Raw genomic sequence first — 20215 nt, 5'->3', positions numbered from 1 at the left:
ATAGGAGTTATACACAACCTGCATTTATATATAATTATACTCCAGTGTGTAGTGTGATTTGCTGAATGGGTACTGCAATTTCACACAAGCCCTGGAGGCAATGAAAATGCAAGTTTGAGGAAATCTGAGGTAAAAATCACTTGCCATAATAATAATTGAAAGAACAACTTGAAGGTGATAGTTTTTTTTTCAGGTTCTTGTCATGTTAGGTATTTTTCTGGCTGGGGACTATGGAGATGTATTAGGCATTTCAGCCCTCTACCAATAACACTGAGCTCTGTAACTAGTTGCTTGGAGTTAAGAGGTATGACTTCTCCCCATTCGGTTTTCCCTCCCCTTCCCCCAATTATGCTGTGACCAAGAATAAGCCTGTATAGAATTATGGTTACAAAAATCATTCTACCTTTCCTGAACATTTGTACACCAATGCAGCTGTCATATAATGATCTAGAAATTGTGTGCATGTTTTCACCAGAAATTTATTACCACAGAAAAGGTTGCCATAACCACATTGAGTAATAGTAACATGGTACACTCTAATATTTCTCCATACCCTTTAATGTGCTCCTACCTAAAACTGAGGGTTGTTTTTACCCATTCAGTAGATATTACCCTTTGAGGTTTGACATACTACAAAAGTTACTACCTAGGCATGAGTCTGAACTGGAGATGTGAAGAAGCTGAACTAAAGCTCTGGGCATTAACGTTTGTAATGTGTACCCCCCTCCCCTGCCCCCGCCCCCAGCATTGGTTCAATATATGCCTGATAAGCAGTGTGCAGAGAAATGGAAATCTAAACTGTGAGATGACTGCTGAAGTTAAAATTAGAACCATTCAATATTTCAGTAACTTTCATATGCATTATTAAGTTAGATAGACTTTTATTACAATTGTAGTGGAGGCTTGCTTGATTAATGTTACTGCAACTATCAAGGCACTCTTGCAATATTTCTCTCAAACCAAAGCTGCCACCACTGCCAGAGATACAAAGCATCCATATTTCTACTTGCTAGCTATTTATCAACAGTGAATACCATAGCTTTATGAACTTTGATATGATGACTATGCAATTAGGTGTGGAGTTAGATTTGGTAACTGATCTACTCATTGGCAATTGTGTCCTCTTCAGAGAAATGAGGAGCCGATTTCTTGGCAACAACATTGTCGAGTCTCTTCCCTTGCAGGTATGGATTCACACTCTGGAAATAAAAGGATTATTTCAGTAACTGATGTCTATATTGAAATAGTATTGCTTAAACTTTATATATTTTGTTTAGTCTTTAATAGCAGTCTATTAAATATAAAACACAGTTTTCAAAATAGTAGTGCTTTTGATTTATATTTTAAGGTGTTCATTTCCCCCCCTCTCTCTTTATCATACACCTTTCTTGACTGAGGGTAGCGAAGCAACTTGCTCTTCGACACATGCAGTATCAAGTTAGAGATATATATTTTTAATCTATCTATATTTATCTATCCTTCATTATGTCTAATTTCCTGCTGAGCAAATGCCTGATGTTATCATGTTTGGGTTTCTGCCAGAGGTACACCCTTATATTGAAATCTTTGTATGTACTGCCTGCTGCAATTGGACATTTTGCATGAGAAATCACAATTGCCACTAGCAGTTGGGGGTAAACAGGCATCTAGCCCAGGCTGGAAAATTAGAGCCAGATGGGTATTTTAAAAAAATCTTGTCCCTACCTGCAGGGCAAATCAACAATTTTATATATAGAACTTTAGGTGTGATTGACCAAAATATATGACCTGAAATATATTTTTTAATATTGCTTGCTGACTGATTGCTTTGACATGTTTTGCCTGTTTAAATCCCAAAGGTGTGACCGTACAAAGTTCTGATTGTTTGTTAGGTGTCTACAATTTGTGAATTTGTGGCACAAGTTTCCAAAACATCAATGTGCTCATAATCTACACCTACTAAATCAACTTGCTGCAGAAAGCAACAAAAATACTGCAGCTATATATTAAATTCTAATGTCCATACAGTCCTGTGGAGGGCAGGAATGTATCAGTAAATACAGAATAATGGTACTGCATATCAGAATTTTTATTAATTTAAAATTATTTCATTTCATTCTGCATCCCTGAGCCATTCACCATTCTGCTGCTAAAGGCAGAAAATTTAAACTTATCAGTTTAAATTTTAAAAGTATATTCATTATACATTTACTGCACTAGAGACTGCATATTTAGTGAGCAATTATATGAAACTTGAATGCTTAAAAGTTAATAAATAAATGGAGCCATCTGCTTAGGACCCTTTAGATGCTGATTCATTGACTTTTCCAAGCCAATGGTATTGTGCTGTATAAGCAATCAAAAGAAACTCCTGTAAGGATTACTGGACTCAGTTGAGGTAAATGTCAAAAAGCAATATCCAAGCTCAAAACTGTATCATATAATATGATTTTGTTTTTACTCATTCTCGGAATGTAGGCATCACTAGCAAGACCAGTATTTACTGCCCATCCATAGTTGCCCTTGAGAAGGTGGGGGTGAGCTGTCACCTTGATATTCTTGGATGTAAAACAACCATGAACACCATCAAACAATGCTGGTGTGGGTAATATCAATCAGCATCTGTAAATTACCAGTTCTAACAAAGGGTACAGGCCTGGAACATCATAATCTGTTGTTTCTCTTAACAGATGTTGACTGATCGCCTGTGTTTTTCTAGTATTTTATGCTTTTTATTTCTGATTTGCAGCATTTTGAAGGTTTTTTCCCCCCTTTATAGCCCTGTAGTGATTGATTGGGTTGAGACTGCCTAACTTCATGGCTGCATATAGTGACACCACTATTCCCGGTCAGAATGGAGATGATTGGGTAATTCTCCTGTCAATCACGCTTGGAGCCCCCACTGCTGTAAGTGACTGGGATTGATGTTATGCATGTAATTTGTATTATATAACTATCCTCCATTCACTGTATTTTGCTGGAGAAATAATCAGTTGGCAGCAGAGAGACTTTCATCCCAGCAGGTTGGGCTGGGTTTAAATCAAAAGGTAAAGGGACAATGAGTAGATTCATTGTATCACCTGGTCCCCCTTGTGCTTTTTTTAAAAAAAATCTTATTTTGTGTAAATATTTTTCAAAATGTACTTTTGATATTTGAAAAAATAAAAAGGCCTTTTTGGACATTATGGAAAATCATATTTCGATCAGTGAATGGAATAAAAATTTATATAAACCAACTACAGAAAAGAAAATGCAAAACATTACCCTTTTCCTCCTCCTTGCTGCACCTTTCACATTTCCGTACATCATGTTCTTGTTCTGTGAAGGAATTTAAACACAAGTTTAAACATATTTAGCACAACATATTGTCTGTAAGAGATGATAAAGATGTGTAAAAGCCCAGATTGTTTTTGTATTCCTTGCAATGACTGCAAGTTAACATAGCAACTACTATAAATATTTATTCTAGTGTTGTAAGCCAGTTTATCATTTATGTTTACAATACATTTTGGAATAACAGCTGTAGCTCATGATGAGTCACTACTGGTAGCTTGGCAGAACAGTAGATAATTGAAGGGCAGCAGTTTAGAAAACCATATAATAAATGCACCAATAATGTAAAAAGCAAATTACATGAGTGAACCTACTTATTGAATCTTAAGTTTGGAATACCCTTCCCAGCTGAGAGGATAGATCATATAATGCCACTTCAACCAGGTTCTACATTTGAGCACGAGTGGCTTGGGACTATTCCTTTGTATCCGTTCCCAGCCCATGAAACCTCAGTCCAGCATTTTCTAGTTTGCCTACTTTCACAATTAAACTATTTACTCCATTTTTAGGTTTGGCTACTTGCACTTTGGGGAGCATCCTTTTCCAATAGGCCTGCAAAGTTCAAGATGTAAAATTTAGCAGTGGAGAAAATATAGTTCAAATGTGCAAGTATTGAGAGAAAAACAATCCGGTAAAGATGTGGAGAATAAGGAACACCAGAGATAAAAAGAAAGTGCAGGGGTGGAGATTAGGCAGGGTGGGGTGTGGGGAGCGGGAGGAGTGGAGATGAGGAGTGTGGGGAACAGAAGGAGTGGAGATGAGTGTGAGGAGTGGAGATGAGTGTGAGGAGCAGGAGTGGAGATAAGGAGTGTGGGGAGCAGGAGGTGTGGAGATGAGCGTGGGGAGCAGGAGTTGTGGAGATAAGGAGCGTGGGGAGCAGGAGGAGTGGAGATAAGGAGCGTGGGGAGCAGGAGGAGTGGAGATAAGGAGTGTGGGGAGCAGGAGGTGTGGAGATGAGCGTGGGGAGCAGGAGTTGTGGAGATAAGGAGCGTGGGGAGCAGGAGGAGTGGAGATAAGGAGCGTGGGGAGCAGGAGGAGTGGAGATAAGGAGTGTGGGGAGCAGGAGGTGTGGAGATGAGTGTGAGGAGCAGGAGTGGAGATAAGGAGTGTGGGGAGCAGGAGGTGTGGAGATGAGCGTGGGGAGCAGGTGTGGAGATGAGGAGTGTGAGGAGCAGGAGGAGTGGAGATAAGGAGCGTGGGGAGCAGGAGGAGTGGAGATAAGGAGCGTGGGGAGCAGGAGGAGTGGAGATAAGGAGCGTGGGGAGCAGGAGGAGTGGAGCTAAGGAGCGTGGGGAGCAGGAGGAGTGTGAGGAGCAGGAGTGGAGATAAGGAGTGTGAGGAGCAGGAGGAGTGTGAGGAGCAGGAGTGGTGTTGAGTGTGGGGAGCAGGAGGTGTGGAGATAAGGAGTGTGAGGAGCAGGAGTGGTGGAGATGAGTGTGAGGAGTGGAGATGAGTGTGGGGAGCAGGAGGTGTGGAGATGAGTGTGGGGGGGCAGGAGTGGAGATAAGGAGTGTGGGGAGTAGGAGTGGAGATAAGGAGTATGGGGAGCAGTAGGAGTGGAGATAAGGAGTGTGAGGAGCAGGAGTGGAGATAAGGAGTGTGGGGAACAGGAGGAGTGGAGATAAGGAGTGTGGGGAGCAGGAGGAGTGGAGATGAGGAGTGTGGGGAGCAGGAGTGGAGATGAGTGTGGGGAGCAGGAGTGGAGATGAGGAGTGTGGGGAGCAGGAGTGGAGATGAGGAGTGTGGGGAGCAGGAGTGGAGATGAGGAGTGTGGGGAGCAGGAGTGGAGATGAGGAGTGTGGGGAGCAGGAGTGGAGATGAGGAGTGTGGGGAGCAGGAGTGGAGATGAGGAGTGTGGGGAGCAGGAGTGGAGATGAGGAGTGTGGGGAGCAGGAGTGGAGATGAGGAGTGTGGGGAGCAGGAGTGGAGATAAGGAGTGTGGGGAGCAGGTGTGGCGATGAGGAGTGTGGGGAGCAGGAGGAGTGGAGATGAGGAGTGTGAGGAGCTGGAGTGGAGATAAGGAGTGGAGATGAGGAGTGTGGGGAGCAGGAGTGGAGATGAGGAGTGTGGGGAGCAGGAGGAGTGGAGATGAGGAGTGTGAGGATAAGGAGTGGAGATGAGGAGTGTGAGGATAAGGAGTGGAGATGAGGAGTGTGAGGATAAGGAGTGGAGATGAGGAGTGTGGGGAGTAGGAGTGGAGATGAGGAGTGTGGGGAGCAGGTGTGGAGATGAGGAGTGTGAGGAGCAGGAGGAGTGGAGATGAGGAGTGTGGGGAGCAGGAGGAGTGGAGATAAGGAGTGTGGGGAGCAGTCGGAGTGGAGATAAGGAGTGTGGGGAGCAGGAGTGGAGATAAGGAGTGTGGGGAGCAGGAGGAGTGGAGATGAGGAGTGTGGGGAGTCGGAGTGTAGGGAGCAGGAGGAGTGGAGATAAGGAGTGTGGGGAGCAGGAGTGGAGATAAGGAATGTGGGGAGCAGGAGTGGAGATGAGGAGTGTGGGGAGCAGGAGTGGAGATGAGGAATGTGGGAAGCAGGAGTGGAGATGAGGAGTATGGGGAGCAGGAGTGGAGATAAGGAGTGTGGGAAGCAGGAGTGGAGATGAGGAGTATGGGGAGCAGGAGTGGAGATGAGGAGTGTGAGGAGCAGGAGTGGAGATAAGGAATGTGGGAAGCAGGAGTGGAGATGAGGAGTGTGAGGAGCAGGAGTGGAGATAAGGAGTGTGAGGAGCAGGAGTGGAGATAAGGAATGTGGGGAGCAGGAGTGGAGATAAGGAATGTGGGGAGCAGGAGTGGAGATCAGGAATGTGGGGAACAGGAGGAGTGGAGATAAGGAATGTGGGGAGCAGGAGTGGAGATGAGGAGTGTGGGGAGCAGGAGTGGAGATGAGGAGTGTGGGGAACAGGAGGAGTGGAGATAAGGAATGTGGGGAGCAGGAGTGGAGATAAGGAGTGTGGGGAGCAGGAGTGGAGATGAGGAGTGTGGGGAGCAGGAGTGGAGATGAGGAGTGTGGGGAACAGGAGGAGTGGAGATAAGGAATGTGGGGAGCAGGAGAGGAGATAAGGAGTGTGGGGAACAGGAGGAGTGGAGATAAGGAATGTGGGGAGCAGGAGTGGAGATAAGGAGTGTGGGGAGCAGCAGGTGTAGAGACAAGGAGTGTGGGGAGCAGCAGGAGTGGAGATAAGGAATGTGGGGAGCAGGTGTGGCGATGAGGAGTGTGGGGAGCAGGAGTGGAGATAAGGAGTGTGGGGAGCAGGAGTGGAGATGAGGAGTGTGGGGAGCAGGAGTGGAGATGAGGAGTGTGGGGAGCAGGAGTGGAGATGAGGAGTGTGGGGAGCAGGAGTGGAGATGAGTGTGGGGAGCAGGAGTGGAGACGAGGAGTGTGGGGAGCAGGAGTGGAGACGAGGAGTGTGGGGAGCAGGAGTGGAGACAAGGAGTGTGGGGAGCAGCAGGAGTGGAGACAAGGAGTGTGGGGAGCAGGAGTGGAGATAAGGAGTGTGGGGAGCAGCAGGAGTGGAGACAAGGAGTGTGGGGAACAGTGGTAGCAAAAATGTAAGCATGGAACAGACAACCAGCACACAGAGGTCTGGGGACTGCTATGTTGATAGGCTTTACACTACCTGTGGCTTTTATGCTTTCAATTTTTATTGGCCTTGACAAAAATTCTTGATATATAAAATATCTAACTGGTAAAAGTATTATATACTGACTATTTCAACATAAAATACTCCTTGAATTTGGTGTTTTATATTCTAATTATTAATTTATTGACCATGGAACTCTGGTGCACTTAGAGAAACATTTTGGATACCTAGCTCTACTGAAAAATAGCAGCAATGAACTTTCTTTTTGTTGTATTGTGAAGCTGACGAGAGAAGCTGGCATTGTTCTCCTTCGAGCAGAGGTTAAGAGGAGATTTAATAGAGATGTTCAAAATTATGAAGGGTTTTGATAGAGGAAATAGGGAGAAACTGTTTCCAGAAGGTTTGGTAACCAGAGGACACAGATTTAAAGTAACTGGCAAAAGAACCAGAGATGAGATGCGGAGTCATTTGTTTACACAGCGAGTTATGATCTAGATGCCTGAAAGGCAGGTGGAAGCAGATTCAATGATAACTTTCAAAAGGGAATTGGATATATACTTGAAAGAGAAAAATTTGCAGAGCTATGGAGAAAGAGCAGAGGAATGGGACTAATTGGATAGCTCGTTCAAAGAGCTGGCATTGGCATGATGGGCCTAATGGCCTCCTGTGCTGTATCATTCTATTCTATGAAAGCCTGACTGGATTTCCAGACACCCTTCATTTAACAGCCTTTGTTCCTTGATTGATGCTTATTTCAAACCATTAGTGATATTGGATTGAGCTGATCTTACAGATCAATTCCCGGTAAGTGAATTGTATTTTTTTTCCGCATGTATTTGTCATTAATTCTCAGTGAAGCACTAATAAGAACATGCTGAACATACAATGCACCCCAGTCAATCTCTCTCCCTTTCAGATGCTGATGCTCCTGCTTTGCACTTCCAGCATTTTCTGTTATTTAGATTTCTAGCATTTGTGTTTATCTCCACCAGTAGGAACATTGGGGCCGAGTTTCCGCTTGTTCCCGTTGGTTATATCAGTGCAATCTGGGTGGAATCAGCTGAACCAGCGCAAAAGATCGGGGGATTTTAAACGCAAGTGTGTTATGCCCAAAAACACTTACATCCGTGTTTTCCGTGATTTTTTACGCTGGTTCAAGATTCAATTTGCCCGGGTCAGGCCCTGCCCACAAAACTGGGCAAATTGGGAGATTCTGCTGATTACACTGGTTGGGGAAGGCTTTTCAAATTGCGCTAATTTTCTTCGGGGCACAGGCACTAGTAGGTACGTTTTAAAAGTTTTTTCATTCAAAACATTTAATTTACTAAGAAACTGATTAACTTACACCAATGAAACTATTAAATGGTCATTTTCAGTGATTTTAAATCAGGTTACTCACAGGTCACCCTTATTAAAAATGCTTATTTTTGGTGATAAACCCATTTTCAGCTGTATTAATAAAACTGCAACAGGTTACCACTCCTAAATACATCAAGGAATACTTTTTAATGGAAAGGAAAAAAAAAGAAACAATTACGTTCTATTATGCTGCCCAACTGCATGGAAGATTTTACATTTGTGATTATGCCTAACCCCACCAGCACAATTTCCCAATTGTGCCCAAAGCGGAAACTCTACCTCATTGTGTTGTTCCATTTATTGCAATCTTTTAGTTTCAATGGGATATAATTAAAAAATGTGAATTGCTTATGTTCTCTTAACTTGCTGTCACCGGCTAGATTGTTGAAATAACATTATTTATACAATATATGACTGCAATTCGAGCCCTAAACAGATTAATCAATGAATAACTTCAATAAAAATATTTACTCAATGAGGAGGATCAACTGATCAACTTAAATCAGTCTAGCCAAATGAGCTGACCAAATAATGTGCAGAGTACATGTGTGTAATTACGAATGTCCAGACAGGATTTGAAATAAAATAGAAATAGAATCTATTCTAGTGCTTACCCGTTTCCCCTTAGCTGGGTAATCACGCTCGGGATTAAAGAGGTGTTGATGGGCCTGGTATTCGCTGCTGAATTTGGCCGTGTCAGGAGTGTGTTCCAGGCACCCATTGGCAGCTGGAAGCAATCATAACACTTTCCTGAGTGCTTCATCATCTCTTGCATTGATGTCAGCATATGTCAGTTTGAACCCAATTTATTTATAGACCATTTACTTTGCTGCCAATGGCAACCTTGAAGAAAAGTTTTAATCGATAAAGTAAGCACGGCAGAATTAGTGTGCATCACCAAATGAACCAGAGTCTTCAATAGGAGTTGCAATTTAAGTCTGAAGCCTTTTCTAAAATAACTAATAGAGAGACCCTGGGCTGCCCCAGTGTCATCAACCAAAAACCAAACGACAGATAAGAACTTAATTATAAAACATAGGAAACTTACAAAATTAAATAATAATATTAGTACCTGGTGTCCACTATACACTCCAGTCCCTGCGGTGCCCACCGGTTGCGGAAGGCCACGAGCGGACACCGCGTGCTCCTTCTCCAGGGCCACCTGGGCGCGGACAAGAACTGCGGAGGAGAGGCAGGCAGGCAGAGCAGTCACCGCCTCCCCACGGGCCGCATCTAACCTGGGCCCGTAGATGACCGCCTTGGCCAGGCCCAGCAGCGAATCCACGAGGAGGTCCTCCGACTTGCTACGTCCCCACTCTGCACGGGGAGGTCAAAGGTCAGGAGCGTGAGACTGAAGTGGAGCCAGAAGTTAAGGAGCAGCCCCCCCTTTAAATAGCGGATGAGGGGGCTGCAAACCTCTCACGATAAACAAAAATATGAAAAAAAACGGTCTCGACCAGGCCGCAAAAGTTACAAGCGGCCTGGGTAGTCCGTAAAATGACTTAAAAACCTATTAGATGGCACTGCTTCGCGCAGCACTCTCCGCCCCAGATCCCCAATGGTGCAGGGGAGGACTCCCGCGTAGAGAGCCCTCCACTGGGGACCCCGGTCTCCAGTGGACGGCAAGGTGGCACACCAGGTCGTGTCCGGATGGAAGACGAAGGCGAGGAAGTAGAGTGTGCAGGATCAGCCTGTACAGGAAACCCCTCCGCGGAGAGTGGAATGGCAGGAGGGGAATTTCCGAGAGACTCCTCAAGTTGTGAGGTGCAGGGTCCTGAGGGAGGTTTCGGGGCCCGGCACCGATGAGAGATTCCGTCCGAACGAGGGCGAGTTCGGAATGCGATCGCTCCGCACGCCCGAGTCTCCTCAGCACGTCTAGTGGAGTCAGGGTCGCTTCAGTCTGAAGCAGATTGCCATTGATCAGGCCGAGTGCTGGATTACTCACACCGATCCCATACAGGTCAGTTGGATTGTAAGGACCTTCCCTGAACAGTGAGATGTAACCACCCCAGGGAAAAAGTCAAGCCTGAGACCTTCCTGGTCTTTATGGCTTAGCTACTGCCTGTCTTAATCAACTGAGACTCAGTTGAGCCATTGGTTGATTGCTTACAAAATACTGAATAGATATTGCTCAGAAAAATACCATTCTCTGTTTTCAATTTCATAGATACTAATATGAACCAACACATAGGAAATCTTACATTCAATCATGAGCAAAACCAGCCTTGGATGAACTGCAGAAAAGCATTCTTGCTGACATCAACAGTAAGGTTCAATAAGCAACACTAAAATGTTATGATGTTAAATAAAGACCGTTACAAAAGTAATTGTTATAAATGTTCAATCGTTGTTTAGTTTAGATATTTGTATTGAAAGTGAAAGAGCCTCTCATGATGTATATTACATAGAATTACATCGACTGTACAGCTACTCGGCCCAACAGTTCTACGCCGGTGTTTATGCTTCACACGAGCCTCCTGCCACCCTTTTTCATCTAACCCCATCAACAACCTTCTATTCCTTTCTCCCTCATGTGTTTATCTAGCCTCCCCTTAAATGCATCTATGCTAATCGCCTCAACTACTCCTTGTGGTAACAAGTTCCATATTCTCACCACTCGCTTGGTAAAGATTTTTCTCCTGAATTTATTAGTGACTATCTCAAATTTATAGCCCCGAGTTCTGGTCTCCCCCACAAGTGGAAACATCTTCTCTACGTCTACCCTATCGAACTCATTCATAATCTTAAAGACCTCTAACAGGTCACCCCTCGGTCTTCTCTTCTCTAGAGAAAAGGTATATGAATTACCTTTTCTTCCCAGCGGGCAGGGGTTAGGTGGATCTTGATATCCTTGATCTTGATTGAAATTCTTTGGTATATTATCTCCAGTGAGTTCTGCCACAATGTTGGGAATGTTGCCATAGGGACCCAGATGCTGCAATCCTTCATGAGCGCCTCCTGAGGGCAACACAGGGAAGAAAGGACTTTGCTTCAGCAATATCTGTCTGTTACACTCTGCCGACATATAGGTATTTTAATAAATATAAAATGCATTAGTAATCATTATCACAGCCCAGCGTATTGCAATGATATGTTTGCAGTGAAATGGAGAAAAAGTCAAAATATTGAGACAAACTGTTAAACTGATTAGCCTGTGCACTGAAGAGGCTTTTTAACAATCATGAAAAGGACTTTAGCTGGTAATAATTCTGAAGCAAAATAAAATCACATTCTATTTTTTTCTTCCTGAGACTAATGTTTTGAGAAGAGTATAATTGAACTTTCTACATGTGTGTGTGGGGGTTACTTATTTGTGCAGAAATATAACTTCATCCACAGATGTGTTTATTTTCTTAACCTTTACAAAGATCATATTTGTTTTCATGCCAATTGTTCACATTTCCTCTCTTTTCCTGAAGAACAGGAAAGTCCTAGCTTTGATGCTTGATCTGCGTTGAGTTAGCTGATCCTAGTAGGGGCTGAGGCAGGGGAGCTGTAATTGTCTCCAGCATCTCTGGAATGAGGCATGGAATGCTGGCCATAGCTCCCACTCCTGATCACCATCTAGTGACCTCTGCTGGAAGTGCTTTTATAAATTTCAAAATACACTTTATTTCATAGAATTTAAGGATACACGCTGTTCAATGTAAATATCACAATTCAAAACCAGTACAATTCAAACCAAAACACTACAGATCGTACACAAAGCGATCTCATTATCACAATTCAAACACAGTATTTCTTACGATTCATGGTGTACAATACAAGGTGGGGTGGCCTTACATGGTGGCCTTTCCCCATAGAGCCTTTGCGTAGGTCGAATCGCGCCTCAGTGCGTCCCATAGCACGTCCTCCTGGACCGTGGAGTGTGTCAGTCAGCGACACTCGGTCGTGGATAGCTCCTTCAGCTAGAAGGCCAACAGGTTTCGGGTGGACTAAAGGGCTTCCTTCACTGAGTTGATGGTCTTCCAGCTGCAGGTGATATCTGTCTCAGTGTGCGTCCTGGGGAACAGTCCGTACAGCACAGCGTCCTGTGTTACCAAACTGTTGGGGATGAACTGGGACAGATACCAATGCATCTCTCTCCACACCCTCTGCGCAAAGGGGCAGTCCATCAGGAGGTGGAAGACAGTCTCCCCCCCGGCCACAGCCTCGAGGACAGCTCGCGGTGGCGCTGAGGTTCCATGTGTGTTGGAAGGACCGCACTGAGAGGGCCTTTCTCACCACCATCCAGGCTACATCGTGGTGCCTGTTGGTCAGTTCTGGCGACGAGACATTCTATCAAATGGCTGTCTGGTCAGGGAAGAAACCGATCGAGTCCACCCTCTCCATTCCTTGCAGGACTCTTAGAACGTTTCATGTCGATCACTGTGACGGCCTTGTGGTCGAAGGGGTTCCTCCTCAGGAACTTCTCCACCTGGGACTGGTGGGGGGAGGACGGTCCAGCTGGACGGGACATCCTGAGCCTGCTCGGCCAGAGTGGTCAGACCCAGCATTCTCAGTGTGTTGGACAGGTAGAAACCCAGCACGTAGTGACACTTGGTGTTTGCGTACTGGGGCTCTACACACATCCTGAGGCAGCCACACACAAAGGTGGCTGTCAGGATCAGAGCGGCATTGGGGACGCTCTTCCCCCTTTGAATGGGGGCTTGTATATGGTGGCCCTGTGGATGCGTTCTACCTTAGTCCTCCAGACAAAGTGGAAGATAGCTCGGGTGACTGTGACGGCGGAGTTGTGGGGAACGGGCCAGGTCCTGGCCATGTAGAGCAACACCACGAGTACCTCACACCTTATCACCAGGATCCTGCCGGTTATGGAGAGGGATCGCCCCAAACACATACCAAGCTTCTGTTTGGCCTTGGCGGTCTGCTCCTCCCAGTTCTTTGTGCAGGCCGGGGCCCCCTGAACCAGATCCCCAGCACCTTCAGATAGTCGGACTTGACGGTGAAAGGGACAAGGGACCCCGTCACCACGTGCCAAAGAACATGGCCACGCTTTTATTTCGGTTCACTCTGGCCCCTGAGGCCAGCTTGAAATGGTCGCAGATGCCCATCAGTGTGTGGACCAACTGCTGATCGGAGCAGAAGACGGTGACGTCGTCCATGTACAGGGAGGCCTTAACCTGAGAGCCTCCGCTGCCTGGGATCGTCACCACCACCCCACCTCCCCCACCACCCACCACCGATACCTGTGTCCTTGCTCATGGACATGGCAAACGGCTTGAGAGCCTGCTCCGCCATTCAGTGAGATCAGCCCTGATGAATGGTGGAGCAGGCTCAAGGGGCCGGATAGCCTACTCCTGCTCCTATTTCTTATGTTCGATACAACATACGAACAAGACTGCGAAGAGAGGACAGCCCTGCCTGACTCCAGATCTGATCGGAAAGGGCACCGACTCCCACCCGTTGATTAGGACTGCGCTACGGATGTCCGAGTAGAGCAGTCAGAATCAATCGCGGATTCCCTCCCCAAAACCTATTTTGGAGAGCACGTCCATCATGTACGTGTGGGAGATTCTGTCAAAGGCCTTCCCCTGGAGCAAGCAGATGAGGCAGGCGTTCACCCCCCGTCCTGCACGCAACCATCGTATCCCTAAGCAGCGCAAGGCTATCAGAGATCTTCCTGCTGGGTACAGAACAGGTCTGATCCGGGTGGCTCACCCGCTCCAGAGCAGACTTGACCTGTTGGCGATGGCCTTAGGCAGAATCTTGTAGTCGACATTTAGCAAGGAAATGGGTCGCCAATTTTTGATTTCTTCCCTCTGTCCCTTCCGCTTGTAGATGAGGGTGATGATGCCTCTGACATGCTGCCTGCCAGATGCAAACCCCCATACACTTCCAGTAGGAGTTCTACTCTTCTCGAAAGACTGGACGGCCTTTGTCAGCTCGTCCAAGGTCAGTGACCGATCCATGCTCTCCCGCTTGCTGTCCTCTAAGATTTCTGTGATAGAGGACAGGCAGTGCACATTAAGCAACAACAGCAACAGGGTCTCATTAGCTGCTGATTGTCATGGTTCACTGCTCCACCTCAACCTAAAATATGCCAAGTCTCCATTGTTTTAAAAAGTATCTTTGCCTAATTTCCTACATCATTTCATAACAATGCTGATGCCTTTATCTTTACCTATGCCTTTAAATGAAAAAAGAAAGACTTGCATTTATATATAGCACCTTCCATGACCTCAGGACATCCCAAAGCACTTTACAGCCAATGAAGTACTTTTCTAGGAAACATGGTTGAGGGACAAATATTAGTCAGGACACTGGGGAGAACTCCCCTGCTCATCTTTGAAACAGTATCATGGGATCTTTTACATCTACCTAAGAGGGCAGATGGGGCCTTGGTTTAACACCTCACCTGAAAGACAGCACCTCTGACAATGCAGCGTTTCCTCAGTACTGGCACTGGGAGTTTATGGGCTCAGTCTGGACTTTATGCTCAAGTCTGTGGAGTAGGATTTGAACCCACAACCTTCTGACTCAAAGGTGAGAGTGCTACCCACTGAGCCACGGCTGATGCTGATATTTTACCCTTGCCTTGTTGAATAAATCCATCCATATGGTTAGCTAACATCCTTCCCGCCACTGTATACCGAGGGGTTGAAATCAGGGAAAAACCCCTCAGGCAGAATGTAAAATTCAAATTGATGTAATGAAATGTAATGTACCTGTAATGAATCAACTGTATTAATTGTGATGCAATGAGGCATCCTAGAGTGTCATGAACTGTAATTATGTCCAATGTGTTCATTGAACTGTACTTGATGTAACCTGCAAATTGTATAATCTGTATTGTGTACATTTGAAATGTGATATGACAACTGTATTGTATGTATTGTTGCAAATTTTATGAATAAAGTATATTTTTTGAAAAAAAATCATACAGACGGTCAGTTAAATGGTTAAATGTGCCCTATTTATTCCAGATGACTGAAACCATGCCAGCTGTAATGGGCTGTTAGTTCAGGGTACCAGTTATTTGTGCTTGTTCACAAGTACAGAAATAACATGTCTCCAGCTGTGCTTGTTTACATACAGTAAGAAAATGTCTCCTATTGGCTTAACAGAAAAGCTTACTAGGACTTCAGCAGTGCACAGTTGACCTTTTATGGAAATTATTATGTGCTACACAGTCATGCAAACTGTAGCAAATTGTCTTTTGTTTGTTGTGTTGTTTACTGCTGTGAGGGTTCACCAAACTCTGCAAAGTCCCAGACCAAAAAAGGATAGATCCGAGTATTTTTTATATGGTGAAAAGTTAGGAACAGTGGAAATCTAAAGAGATTTAGGGGTCCATGTACACAGATCACTAAAATGTAGTGGTCAGATACAAATAATAATCAAAAATGCTAATGTAATGTCAGCCCTTATATTTAAAGGGCTAAAATATAAAGGGGAGAAAGTTTTGTTACAGCTATACAAAGCCCTGGTTATACCACACCTGGAGTACTGTGTACAGTTCTGGGCACCGCACCTTAGGAAGGATATATTAGCTTTGGAAGGAGTGCAGCACAGATTTGCCAGAATGTTACCAGGGTTACAAGGGTTAGATTATGAGGAGAGGTTACATAAACTAAGCTTGTATTCCCTGGAATATAGGTGATTTGATTGAGATTTTTAAGATTTTGAAAAGAATTGATAGGGTAGATAGAGAGAAACTTTCTCCACTGGTGGGGGAGTCCAGGACAAAGGGACATAACCTTAAAATCAGAGTCAGGCCATTCAGGAGAGACGTTAGGAAACACTTCTTCACGCAAAGGGTGGTAGAAGTGTCGAAATCTCTCCCACAAAACGCAGTAGATGCTAGCTCAATTAATAATTTGAAATCTGAGATCGATAGGTTTTTGCTAGCCAAGGCTATTAAGGGATATGGAGGCACGGCGGGAGTTAAGATACAGAGCAGCCATGACTTGATTGAATGGCGTAACAGACTTGAGGGGCTGAATGGCTTACTCCTGTTCCTATGTTCCTATAACACCATCTTCAGATTCGGACTCTAATCTCGTTTTACTTGATCTTTCAATGAGCGGGACCTTAACATTCAAAATTCACGTTCATCAGTTCGAGTTTTGGACTCAATTTCTTCAGATCATTATGTTCTGGGGGATATTAAAGGTGAACTCAGAATGGCTCGACTCCCTTTTCTCACACAGTCAAGGATACAAGAGAATGGCGCTCTATGATCTCTTTTTGATCACGGTGCCAGGAGCAGGTGCAAAACATTTTTCCCCACTGATTAGTGGAGGTGAACAACAGAAACAAAATGATCATTTTAAGGGCCAATTTCATATCGAATTTTATCAAGAGATTTTTCTGCAGCATCAGCATTAAGGAGTGATGGCACTTGCATTCATACTGTCATATTTAAAAGCTCACTGTGTTCATGAAAGATTCTTTGCTGAACCCTGTTTCACTTGTTTACAAATGCACGGGGCACTGACCTACACTGCATTGACACAGATCTCTGTCACATCAGGCACGGCGTTAATGAGTTGAAAATGAATCATGGAATTTCTAGCTCTTCTCCCTTCCCTAACAATAAAACATTTGACAAGTAATATCGTGAAAGCAATGCTCTTGCAGGCAGGCAGAGAGAGGGGAGATATGACCGGCAGACAACCGGTACGTGGGAGAACCACTCTCACTCACTATCTACAACATTCACAACAAGCATTTGAAATTAAATATCGTTAAATCAAATACTGCAGAACAGAAGCAGCACTGTGATGGCCAATGAGGTACAAAGCATAACATTAAAATGGCAGTCTAAGAATAGTCCAGCATTAGCATAATAAATGTTACTAAACCAAGGCTAATATTGGTGAAATGCATCTCTCCATTGTATTTTTATCACTCAAGGGTGCAAATGTGAAATCTGTGATTCTTTGACTAAAATAGAGATGACACAGACAAGGATTTGACGTCCTTATTAATGAAAATGGATCTTGATATTTCTTGTGTTTTTGTCTGAAACAACATATATTTAGAGGTGGTGCCTGCACTGTCTATGTGTACGGGTAGGGCAGCTGGTTTACTTTTTCAAAGGAATTGCTTTGTGTTATCATCAGTTGCCCTGTTTAGGTGAGCAGATGTTGTCGGTTCATGACCAGCTAGAAGACCTTTGCATTAACATAAGAAGAGTCAGGGATGAGAAAAGGCAATTAAATCTCATCCCTTAAGTGCACCACTTCTCCCGTCATCTCATTGTATTTTGAATAACCCCAGCGTTTTTCACTTTATTTACCTTGCTTGGTAGATTATTCCAAATATTTTTCACTCTTGAATAAAAACAATTTTTTCTTTGATATCTCATAAATTTCCATTAATTTCCTTTCATTTTCTTTGGTCCTCCTTTCTTGGTGTACTTTGAAGCAATAACATAGGGTTATCTTATACCATTTAGTACTTTGAACCATCGAAGTTTACAGCCCAGCAGGAGGTCATTGTGTTTGCGTTGGCTTTTTGCTGGAGAAATCCCAAACTATTCCCATTGTTCCATGCTCTCTCCATAACCCCACATCTTCTTCTGCTTCAAATATTTACCTACTCTTCCCTTAAAAGACGGAGTGGCCTTTGCCTCAACTACTCCCAGTGGAAAAGCATTCCAACTCTCTGTGTAAAGAAATTTCTCCTAACCTCTCTCAGTGACAATTTTAAATCGATGACCCCTCGTACTCACTCTGTAACCAGAGGAAACGGTCTCTCCCTAGTCACCCATTAAAACCCACGGCTTTGGCCGTGCTCACTTTAGCTTGAAGGAAGTTGTGATACATTCAAGACTTGATGTTAAACAGGTAGTCGGACAGCACTGAAGTGGTTGTGGGGACGAGATAAGAGGGGGCGAAGTAGAACTGAGTTTTGTCAGTATACATACAGAAGCTGACTCCATGGCTGCTTGATGGTGTCACCGAGGGGCGGGGTACGATGAGAAAAATGGACGAGGCCAAAGACCAGATACTTGAGAGACTCCTGAGGTGACAGTGCAAAGGAGGGAAGAGAAGCCATCACTAGAGCTGTGTTGGCTGCATCCAGATTAGTAGGAGTAGAACCATGCAACAACACGCTTTAGGACCTTGGAGAGGAAAGGGAAGTTAGAGATGGGGACGATAATTAAGAGAAGACAGATGGGGTTTTGAAGGACAGAAGGATTTTTTTGTGGGAAGGGAACCGTTAACAATGTCAGCTAGCGTGTGAGCCAAAAATGGTAGTTGAGTGATCAAGAGCTGAATGGAAAGGAGATTTAGGAAGCAATAGGTGGGTCTCATAGAAAGGTTTGGAGTCCAGAACTATAAACTATATTCTAAGTGTGGCTGCACCAATGATTTATAAAGTGGCAGGACTACCTCACTATTTCAGCTGTATTATAAATACAAGTTTTGGTATTACAATCTTTTAAGTTTCTTCAATAAAAGGTATAGCTACAGTAAGAATAATTTTTTTTGTTATCTGATGTTACATTCATATTTTCTGGGATTTACTTTTATTTCTGCAAATCAAAACAATAAAAAGATCCGTAGGTACCTGTACACAACACAGCGGTCTCCAGAATATTGATAGAACCCATTACCTTCAATGCTCTGTGGTCCAACCAGATTGGTTGCTTGGTGGGCCGGATACTCGACTCGGGGCCGAGCAATGCTTAACTGCTCCATGACTCCGTGCAGCAGCCGTTGAATGTCTGCTTCAGTCACCTTGTCTGGATCCCGGGAGCTGTGACCTGAAGATAGAGCCAACCCGAGCGCTGCCAGCATCACTGCCTTGAACATGATAGCCGAGGGCACGGCAACCTGCAGGCAGGCAGAGAGAGGGGAGATATGACCGGCAGACAACCGGTACGTGGGAGAACCACTCTCACTCACTATCTACAACATTCACAACAAGCATTTGAAATTAAATATCGTTAAATCAAATACTGCAGAACAGAAGCAGCACTGTGATGGCCAATGAGGTACAAAGCATAACATTAAAATGGCAGTCTAAGAATAGTCCAGCATTAGCATAATAAATGTTACTAAACCAAGGCTGATATTGGTGAAATGCATCTCTCCATTGTATTTTTATCACTCATAATCATACATTTAAAGCAGTTACTGCAACATTGGGTTTATATTTTTAGTAGCCTGATTCTCTTACCATAAGATGTATCTCTGTTTAGAATTAAACATTTACAAAATGTGTCAGACAGACGGACTTACCTTTTGAGCAGGTATGGTAGCTTGGCAAATGTGGTCTTTGAAAAACAGATGGGAGTATTATTTCCGCAGCTCTGAGCCGGCTTCTTTTATCTGCTGTGAATAATTCATTTGCTGTTGCCTAGGCAGCAGGTCAGTGACATCACTTGTCTAGAGGCCCAGCTGGTGCATGAAGTGAATTTTCCATTTGTTTTTACCAATGCAGCAACCAAGAATGGGATGAGTGCATGTCTCTGCTTGACTGTCACTAAAAAAAAATAATGTACCTTTTTATTATCTGTGAAGTACTCTGCCAGTGTACATTTATTTAAAGACTGCCTCATCACTAACTGGTCTATGTAATGTCTCCGTGAGGGTCAGCAGGATCTCTGCAGGATCTGTAAAGCTGGCTGATTACAAAATGGCAGCTGCCATCACCAATTTAGTGGCTGCTAAGATGGTGACCGAATCAGCTCACAACTCATAACATTCTCACAATAATACTAACAATGGAAATGGGCAGGATCCTGGAATGATTCCTGATTTCTATCCTCAGTACAATTGTTGGAAGAGAGAGCAGATAGAAAGTATGGACTTGAGATAGTTCTAAACTCCACTCCCAATGGACCGAGGTAGCAATGTATCATATCATAGTAGGTACAGTATAGGAGGAGGCCCTTCGACCCATTGTGCCTGTGCTGGCTCTTTGAAAGAGATATCCAATTAGTTCCACTCCCCTGCTCTTTCCCCATAGCCCTGTAATTTTTTTCCCTTCAAGTATTTATCCAACTCCCTTT

At 44.3% G+C, this 20215-nt stretch overlaps 1 protein-coding gene across 1 annotated transcript; it reads right to left on the bottom strand.

Annotated features, from left to right (window-relative positions):
- Window positions 1-465: 465 nt before the first annotated feature.
- On the bottom strand, window positions 466-19550 carry LOC137321247 (neuroendocrine protein 7B2-like). Its single transcript, XM_067983576.1, has 6 exons — window positions 19443-19550; window positions 18815-19034; window positions 11056-11205; window positions 8862-8974; window positions 3244-3297; window positions 466-1199 (listed from the first exon to the last, which is right to left on the bottom strand). Exons 2-6 carry the CDS (start codon window positions 19011-19013, stop codon window positions 1101-1103), a joined length of 615 nt encoding a protein of 204 aa, XP_067839677.1. The 5' UTR covers window positions 19014-19034; window positions 19443-19550; the 3' UTR covers window positions 466-1100.
- Window positions 19551-20215: the final 665 nt, after the last annotated feature.

This window comes from Heptranchias perlo, chromosome 4 (assembly GCF_035084215.1).
Source record: "Heptranchias perlo isolate sHepPer1 chromosome 4, sHepPer1.hap1, whole genome shotgun sequence".
In the NCBI taxonomy this organism is placed as follows: Eukaryota; Metazoa; Chordata; class Chondrichthyes; order Hexanchiformes; family Hexanchidae; genus Heptranchias; species Heptranchias perlo.
This window is presented reverse-complemented; position numbering and strand designations above follow the sequence as displayed.